This window comes from Anopheles bellator, chromosome 1, assembly GCF_943735745.2.
Source record: "Anopheles bellator chromosome 1, idAnoBellAS_SP24_06.2, whole genome shotgun sequence".
NCBI classification, from domain to species: domain Eukaryota; kingdom Metazoa; phylum Arthropoda; class Insecta; order Diptera; family Culicidae; genus Anopheles; species Anopheles bellator.
In genome coordinates this window covers 48,316,408-48,325,447 of record NC_071285.1, presented here as the reverse complement: position 1 = coordinate 48,325,447, position 9,040 = coordinate 48,316,408, and the positions used below count along the sequence as shown (strand labels likewise).

Sequence of the window (9,040 nt, the reverse complement as noted above, 5' to 3'; positions counted from 1 at the left end):
CCTGCATCGCATCCAGGATTCCGTTGATACGCACTACGCCCAGCTGATCGCTGCGCACATTCGTCCCGAGCGAGAACAGCACAACACCGCCGGGGCCCGATCGGTCTAGCAGCGTTGCAAGATCTTCCGGCAGTGGCTTTGTTTTGACGATCTGCAGACCACCGACCGGAATGATGTTCGGCATCAGTGGTTCGGTGAACTGGATAATCGGGTTCGCGTTCAGCAACACAAGTTTCGTCTGTCGAAGGAACTCCCCAACGTCCGGTAAGGAAGGTTCGTAGCGCCGGAGCATCTGGTTCGACTTGGAAATCATATCACAGCGGTGCAACATCTCTTCCCACATGTTGGCCAACAGATTCACGAACCGTTCGCGGTAGCTCATCTTCTCCATCGCGTCGAGCGCGTGGTTCGGAATAAGCGCCGAGTTCTGAAAGACGCCGGTCATGGAAAGGGTGGTCGAAGCACCATGGTACGCGGTCACTGCCACTACCGGGGGCTGTCCGAACCGGTGATGGGCAAGGGCCGACAAACACGGTCCACTGAGATAATCGTTTATGATCAGATCGAACCCGAAGTCCGCCGGATAGTCGTAGAGCCGTTTCACTCCCTCGTTGCGCAACACTATGTCACACACGGTCAGCACATAATCGTCGTACATCTTCAGCATCGCGAACACGTTCATTTTCGTCATCTCGAAGAAATCCATATTCATGTTCGAATCGCTGTACAACGATTTGTACACATTCTCTATCAGAATGAAGGTTACGTTCGCCGGTGGATCCTTCTCAGCGTCCACACCGAACACGGTGAGATTATGGCCTCGGTCGGCAAGGGCGTAAACGAGGGCACGGTTCCTGTAGGACAAGAGGGCCTTTCGTTATGATCACTCTACCCTTTTTCTTACCCAACCCAGTTTTTACCATCCGAAATGGCTCGGCGATGCAACGGTATTGATGTACAGTATATTGGCCGCGTGGCTGGCTGCCCCAAGCCATCCGACCAGAAGGATCACCGATGCCACCGCTGCCGAATTCGACCTCATTGTTTCACGTTTTCGTAGCTGACTGACGCGATGGGGCCCTGTCCGTTCTAAAAAGACCTCTCGCGAAACCTAATCTCAACTCAGCAGTGGACACCGACACCGACAACAATCGAGCCGTCTCTGATAAGATACGAAACTGAGCACCTTGATCAGGGAAGGCCAACGGTTCTGGTCGCTATTCCTACGGCTATTCCAAAACATTCGGTGGTAGTGGTGCGTAAGACTAATGTTTGTGTTTTATTTGGTGCAGATTGAATTGACCGTCTAGGGATGCTGTGTACCGGTCGCCGATTGCTCAATGCCGTAAATTGGTCGGTCAAGATGATTCAGCGAAATTCGGTGGTCCGAAACCGTTCATCGGTCACATCGCTTCGACACATTGCATCCGAACGGTATCTATGAAGTTCAACTTTAACGAATATGTTTTCACGTAAAATCTATTGAAGGGAAACTTTTTTCAAAATTTGTTTCAAGTACACTCCGATGTACGACCGTTGCACCCTTGTAGGGACTACAAGTATACAAATAGAAAATTTACACAATGGCCTCGCTGCGACCAATCACCACACTGTTATGTTTAGCGCCTGCTCCCAAACATCTTGGTTCCTGGTTCCCTTTTGGCCAATCAATCACGCTTCGCTTTGACAACGGTAGGATGCCCCAGCAGCATTGGCCGTGAAATGCTGCTTCTTGCGCAATGCGCCTCGCCTCGGACAACCTTCGATACGCGCATCGCAAACGGTGGCGTCGCACTTATCTACCAATATCGGGGGGCCACTATTGCAATGCCTCGATAGTTGTTTTTTTTAACGGACTGTAGAGTTCGTTATCGATCGCACGCCGGAGCCTACCTGATAAAGGCACACACCGTTGAAGCACAGGTCCGCGGTGGGCGACAGTGTGGCAGTACCTTCGCTGCCGGAAAGTATACCCATCAGCGATTGGCGCTCCGAAATTTTGGACACTCGTTCGAGCAACGCTAGGCCCACGCCCCAGGGGCTCCGCAACGGGTTGGCCACGATGGGGAAAGCCTTAAACAGCATCCATTACGCCGGCCGACCGCAACGGCGATCACAGCGCCGGAAGTTTAGGCACCGTTTCGTGTACTCATCGCAGGTAAGACACCCCGGGGACGATCGCACCCCGCCAGGAGGGTGTGTATGTTTGAAAGGCGGTAACATAGGTTTTGCTGCAAAATGGCGATATCGCGAGAGGTGCGAAGATGTGAAGTGAAACCAAACACGCAACATGTTGAGCCGCTGCTGGCAACCGCCATTCTGAAAAGAAGCTTTCGAAAAAGCTCATCAACCCTTCAAGTGCCAGCCGCGTTCGGAACGGTGTTGAAGCAATTTTCCGCGCCTGCTGCGATGTTCACTAGTTCATTTGCAGCTGTCGATGGCGCGAGGATTCTCCCACTCTCTCTCTCTTTCTCTCTCGTGTGTGGACCGAGACTTGTGATTTACTTCCAAGGAGTTTGAAGAGGAAAATCGCTTCTGACAGGAGTCCGACATGCGCACACGCGGGGGAAAAGGGAAATAGAAGGTGAGTGGGTGAGTAGTGGTGTGAACAGAGAGTGCGAGAGAGAGGGAGAGAGAGAACTCTACACTAATGGGGTGACGAGCTTGACGAGCAAGACTCTCCGGAAGTCGAATCGAGCCAGAATTGCAATCGCGAACCGTGACGCAATCACAGGACGAAACGGGACAGTGGCGGCATTTTCGCGTTCGCGCGTTGAAGGGACCAACGACATTTTCACGCCATTCATTCACGGCAATGGTGCGTTAGTGGTCGTGCGTGTGACAAGTGTCCGCTAGTGTGTGTGCGCGTGGGGATACGAGCGGGCGAACGGCAGAGGACAATCAATACCCCCCAAAACTGAGAACAGTCAGTCGCAGGCGCTCCTCTACGCACGCACGCACGAACGCACGCACGCACGGGACTCAGGTCAGACAGCTCCTCTGCAGCCTGTGTCGAGTGGGGCACGGTTTTCCGGGTGTGACTTAGTGACCTCGCCAGAATGGAGAACGCCACCAGGAATGCGTAGACTCGTGAGCCGGAATATTCCGTGATTACATAAAAAAGCGCCAGTTCGACGGCAAAGCTCGGGACGCACAGAACACAATTGCTAGCAGCAGCCATTCGGGCCATCGGGTGGCTCCGAGTAGCACGTGTGTGCGCGTGTGTGTGCGGGTTCTGGATAGGGACTTTGTGACGGGTGGCATCGTGCAGAGGGCACAGTGGGAGGACATGATATCGTTCGCCCCCATTATTGATTGGGAGTGAAGTTAACAAAATTCTAGACGCGCAGCCAGCCTGGTAAAGTGAATTGGAGAACCACGAAATTGGTCACCGTGACCGCCGTGTCTGCGGAAACCCAAGAGAGCGAGCGGGAGAGAGTAGCATAAAACGAGAGCGACTGCGAGGGACATTCGCCAGAAGTCAAGCCCCTGCTCCGAGTCATCCATTCTTGGTCTCCAACCCGTCCTGCTCTGGGGGGCCCCGAAACCTCGACCAAATTGACCAGGAAGCACCCGCCCGGAAGTCCGCCGACCGGAAGTGAAACGTGTGGGGCGGTGCTCCTGTGAAGGGTTTACTGGGCGGAATAGGGCGGAGAACATCGTCACAATGCAGCCACCACCGCGAAAAGTAAGAAGCGCGGGTACACAGTGGCTGGAGTACGCGGCCGGCGCTAGTTGTACTCGACGGAGGTCGGAGCTAGAGGACCAGCCGCAGGGCCGGTCTTTTATGATTTGTTTCGTCGGTCTAGTGGTCGAGTTCCCGCCGAGGAAACGGTCCGTGTTTTGCGGGCGCTGTAGTAAAGTGGTGCTCTTTCTTCTCTGTTTCGCCATTTGTACACCAGGGGAACTACACCAAGTTCCTGAAGAACCTGCACACCGAGCAGCTGGCCAAGCTAGCGCTCAAGAACCAGAACGAGTGCGAACTGCTGGAGGACATCCGCCAGTTCACGCTCAAGCGGTCGGCCATCGAGAAGTCGTACAGCGAGGCCCTGCTGAAGATATCGTCGGCCTATCTGAACAAAAAGCAAGCCTGCATCCCGGAGATCAAAATGGACGGTGCGGACGAGAAATGGTAAGCTGCTCCGGGGGAGGGGGGCCACGAGCGACACGGACTCGACACTTTCTCATTTGTCATAGTCGTGTCTAGGACGGCTGACAGGGCGATCTGATGTATCCTTCTACGTACGACGTTTGCGCTGCGAAGCAATAACAACCCGCCACGAGTGGGCCGCTAATGTGGGTCGCCGCGGTCGTGGTCCTGGGAACGTGGGCTAGTAAACCTGTGTCTGCCCCATGTGAGCCGCGATGAACATCCTCTTTGGCAGGCACACGTGGTGTCGGCTTCAGCCTGTCATTTATTATGTATCATCAACTCACCTTGGCTTATTGCTGGTGTTTGCCAGAGGGCCCCGGTGCCCGGCGCCTTGGCAACACTCGAAAGGCGAACGTCTTTGAGGGAGCCGCTTCCCGGTGACCTTCATCGCCGGCTGCCTTTGGCTCCTTCCTCCAGGTTGAAAAAAGCTAATGACGAGTGAAATTGATTCCACCTTTTCGAACAGCCCGAACGAACCGAATGATAAGCGCATCGAGACGTGCGCACTAAAAATAGGATCGAGGCCGTGTCTTGGAGAATTTGGGGAGTTATTAAAGTGTAATTTGCCGACAGTGGTGGTGGGTGGACGGCACGCACGCCTCTCAAGTTGCAACCATATTTGGGGATCCGCAAAAGGACCCGATCAATCATGTGGCGGGCCAACCCAGACAATGGCAGTTTAATTCGAAAATCCACCCATCTGGGGCGTGGGATGGACATTGAAACGGAGGGGAGCCCACGTGGCCACTACAAAATGGAATTTCCCTACTAATCAGTCGCCCACCCCTCCTCTGCGCGGTGTCCCCAGGAACATGTGGAGCGTGTGGCAGACGGTGCTGGAGGAGAACGAGAAGCTCGCCCGGGCCCGGCTGGCGGCGGTGGAGGTGTTCCAGCAGCAGATCGCCGACGAGGCGAAGGTGCTGCGTAGCACCAAGCTCAACAGCAGCAAGCGGTGCGTCGAGCAGCTGTCGGTGGTGCAGAAGGAGCTCCAGAACTCGGTGCAGGACGTGGACAAGACGAAGAAGATTTACTTCGACGAGGAGCACAGTGCACACGACGTGCGCGACAAGGCGCGCGACATCGAGGAGAAGCTGAAGAAGAAGAAGGGCTCGTTCTTCCAGTCGATCACGTCGCTGCAGAAGAACAGTGCCCGGGTGACGTCGCGCAAGGAGCAGCTGGAGGAAAAGTCGACCGGCGCCCGGAACGACTACATCCTCAGCCTGGCGGCAGCCAACGCGCACCAGAACCGCTACTTCACCATCGACCTGCAGACGACGATGGCCACGATGGAGAACTACGTGTACGAGCGGGTGGCCGACTACCTGGCGCTGATCGGGCGCACCGAGCTGCTGACGTGCTCGGCCACGCAGAACTCGTTCGGCAAGATCCGCGACCAGGCGCAGCAGTTGACGCGCGAGTACAACCTGCAGTGCTGCTACCTTTACTACCCGGTGCTGAAGCAGCACATCCAGTACGAGTACGAACCGTGCGACAATGACCCGGTGACGAAGATTACTGCCGACCACGACTCGGCGGCGGAGACGCTGAGCCGGGAGGGTAAACGGTGGGCCGGCCGGGTGGCCCGCGAGAGCAACCTCATCCGGGAGTGTGCCCGGAAGCTGGCGGTGTGTACGGCGCTGCGCGAGGCCGGCCACCGTAACGACCCGAACGACCAGAACGGGCCGGACCTGGAGACGAAGATCGACGAGTTCCGCGAGACGATCCGACGGTCGGAAATTGCGAAGGCGAAGGCGGAAGCGCGCCTCGAGTGTCTGCGCATCGGCGGCATCAACGTGGACGAGTGGATCCAGGAGGCGGAGACGCTCAGCGTGCAGGAGATGCCCCGTTCGGCCAGCTCCCTCTCGATGCGTACCGATGCTTCCGGCCAAGGGGTAAGATTCTACGACGTGGAAGGCGAAGGCAAGCGCACCGGCCTCATGTGTTTTTTTTTTCGCAGGAGAATCCCAGTTCCGACTCCTTCTACGACAGTGACAACGCTGAGCAGGACCAACCGGTGTCGGAGTCGTCGCCGGCACCGAAACAGCCGGAACCACCGGTGGACGAATTCGTGGCCGACAGTGACGACGATGAGGGTAAGGGCCGACTGGCCAAACGCCATCGGAATCGAAGCTAAGCGAAGTCTTTGCCCCGCTCTTTTTCTGCAGACTTTGGTGTCGAACAGGAGCGGCAAAAGATCGAGCAAATATCGCACGGTTGGGACGATCCCGTCAACGTGGACTGGGGTGCAGAGGAGGCGGCGGCGGCTGCGACCACCAGCAGTACTGGTGCGGTGGAGCCGGTGGCCTCCCTCGCCCAGCAGCAGCAGTCGGCCAGCGCGGCTCAAACGTTCAAGTGTACCGCGCTCTACTCGTACACCGCGCAGAATCCGGACGAGCTGACGATCGTCGAGAGCGAACAGCTGGAGGTGGTCGGCGAAGGGGACGGCGATGGGTGGCTGCGGGCGCGGAACTACCGCGGCGAGGAGGGCTTCGTGCCGCACAACTACCTGGACGTCGAGCGAGACACACCGGTGGACACGCACACCGGGCCCGCCCAGCTGACGTCGCAAATTTCGTTCTCCTCCGTCGACTACACCGTCGACAACGAGGACCAGGACCACATGCAGGACTCGGGCCAGTCGCCGGACCAGATCTCGGTCATATCGGCACCACGCAAGCTCAACAATCAGCTGTACTGCGTGGCGCTGTACGACTACGATGCCACCGCCGAGGACGAGCTGACTTTCGAGGAGGGCCAGGTGCGGATTCCGACCGGGTCACGGTTTTGTCACTTCCCCGCTTAACAACAATCCTCTCGCTTCTCCACGCCTTGCAGATAATCAAGCTGATCACCAAGAGCCCCCACGGTGTCGACGATGGCTGGTGGGAAGGTGAGCTGATGGGCAAGATCGGCAACTTCCCATCGCTGGTGGTGGAAGAGTGTGACGAGAACGGGGAGCCGCTCACCGATGCCGAGGATGAGTCGCCGCCACCGTCGGCACCGCCGACGTTTGCCGCACCGGCTCCACCGCCGCCGATGATACTTCACGAAGCAACACCACCGGAAGGTCAAAGTCCAAGTGAGTCCCAGCACCGCTGGCCGCTGCTGTCAGTTAGAACTACTAGTTCCCTAACGTTTGTGCTCCACCCGCCCGTTGTAGACTTGGCCAACTCGGGACCAGCGATCGATAGGTTTGAGTTTGAGCTGAACAACGACCAGCACGAGCAGTACGGGTCCCAGTTTTCAGGTCCGCCACCGTCGCAACCACCACCGGGTAAGTTATCGTACCGAAGCGGCTGGGAACCTCCGGGTTAGGGTGAGGGTGTTGTTAATCTGTTTACTGTCCTTCAATTAATGTGCACGCTAAACCGTACAGTTGTGATCTGTGAGGATCCGGAGGTAAACTATGGCTCCTTTTAAAGCATGGTCTATAAGCAGTGATGCCAAGGGGAGATGATGGCTTCCTAATACTAATGTCCGATCTGCCGTCTCTCTCTCTCTCTCTCTCTCTCTCTGCTGTCTCGTCTCTGCCACAGGCCGAGGAAGCAGCTACTATCGAAGAGGAATCTCAGCGGCAAGGCGCAGCGACCGCAGCCGCAGCAGCTACTGCTAGTGGCGACAGCAACCAGCTGAACTTTGCTCAGATCATCGTGACGGCCGCCACGCCCATGCACGAGGACGCGAACAAGAAGTTCGACCCCTCCACCGAGCAGCCGGCCGGGCGTGAGGCAGACTCCGAAACCGAGGCAGATATCGTCGAAAAGCAGGAGCAAGAGCAGCAGGAGCGGAGCAGTAAGAAAAAATCTCAGGACGCTCCAGAAGTCGACCAGTCGCCGGTGACGTCACCGCCCGAGAAGGCTTCCTCGCCGCCGAAACCACCGAAGGCGGCGACCCCACCAAAACCGGCCAAACCTCCATCGCCACCGAAGCCGGCCCCGCCCAAGGGAACCCCGGAGAAGCCGGCCACGGCACCGAAGCCCACGAACGTGACGGTGAAGGTGGCCAAAAAACCGGAACGCATCCGAAACCCGGAGCCCGAACCGGAGCCGGAGCTGGAACCGTCGGCGGCGGTGGTTCCGATCGAGGACCCGGTCGCCCCGTTCGAGGCGACGTTTGAAGCGAACTTTGAGGCGAACTTTGCGGCAAACTTTGACGACGCGTTCGGGGGCAGCCAGCCGGAAGTTCCGAAGCAGGTGGTCGGAGGACGGGCCAGCATACCGGAGGAGCTGGAACCGCACCAGCTAGCGCGGCTACAGAATTTGAAGGAATCGAACGCATAATAGGTCGGTTGGCGCAGTAGAACGGGTTAACGGGGGACGCTCCGATGTTTGGGGTAACCACAGGACCATCACCAGTCACAGTATTTGTTCAGCCGCTCAGCGATCCTATTGTTCCCAATTGTTCCACGCAAAGAGACCTCGAGGAGCCCTATCCTGCTCCGCAACTCTGCAGGCGCCAAGTTAGCGCAATACAATCTGCTACAACAATCACATAGGAGGCCCATCCGTGAACGGGTTCTTTCCAGCGGTGTTTTTGAGTGTGCATTATTCCTGAAGCCAACTGCACACAGTCGATGTCGTCGTATACCTAGTCGCAGGGACGTAGGGCATAAGAGCCGGACTGCTGCCCGTTAGTGGTAAGAGTATGTTCCCCGTCGACGATACTTCTCTAAGCAGCACTTTGTGATAGTTTTGACCGTCTCTGCGATACTATGTGGACCACCGTAGAGACCGCTCCTTATAGTTGTTTGCTGTCCGTTGCGTAGCTCAACATGGAATGAACATTTCCCGTAGAGTGGGATTCCTTGGTCAATCGCTCAGTATTCCTGCGTTTCGGACTGATTTACAGTGTGTAAATGTCAACATATCACCAGCAGATAGCTAAATG

General features: G+C 56.8%; 2 protein-coding genes across 2 annotated transcripts in view; one reads left to right on the top strand and one right to left on the bottom strand.

The window, feature by feature from the left end:
- The window catches only part of LOC131215767 (UDP-glucosyltransferase 2-like), a 2,482-nt gene extending 1,431 nt beyond the window's left edge, over nt 1-1,051 (bottom strand). The window contains exons 1-2 of the mRNA XM_058210163.1: nt 921-1,051; nt 6-854 (exon numbers count right to left, since the gene is read on the bottom strand). Coding sequence (XP_058066146.1) covers nt 6-854; nt 921-1,042 — 971 coding nt within the window. The 5' untranslated portion in view covers nt 1,043-1,051. The remainder of the gene's footprint in view (nt 1-5; nt 855-920) is intronic.
- Nucleotides 1,052-3,667: 2,616 nt separating this feature from the next.
- LOC131215766 (protein nervous wreck) lies at nt 3,668-8,713 on the top strand. The gene is made up of 9 exons (XM_058210162.1): nt 3,668-3,688; nt 3,903-4,132; nt 4,962-6,045; nt 6,111-6,246; nt 6,289-6,911; nt 6,989-7,232; nt 7,314-7,427; nt 7,530-7,552; nt 7,690-8,713. The coding sequence occupies exons 1-9, from the start codon at nt 3,668-3,670 to the stop codon at nt 8,431-8,433; spliced, it is 3,219 nt and encodes a 1,072-aa protein (XP_058066145.1). The 3' UTR covers nt 8,434-8,713.
- The last annotated feature ends 327 nt before the right edge of the window (nt 8,714-9,040 follow it).

Coding starts and splice junctions, on each gene's coding strand:
- LOC131215766 (XM_058210162.1), top strand. CDS start 3,668: ATGCAGCCACCACCGCGAAAA. Junction 6,046..6,110: donor CCGATGCTTCCGGCCAAGGG/GTAAGATTCTAC, acceptor TTTTTTTCGCAG/GAGAATCCCAGTTCCGACTC. Junction 6,912..6,988: donor TGACTTTCGAGGAGGGCCAG/GTGCGGATTCCG, acceptor CACGCCTTGCAG/ATAATCAAGCTGATCACCAA.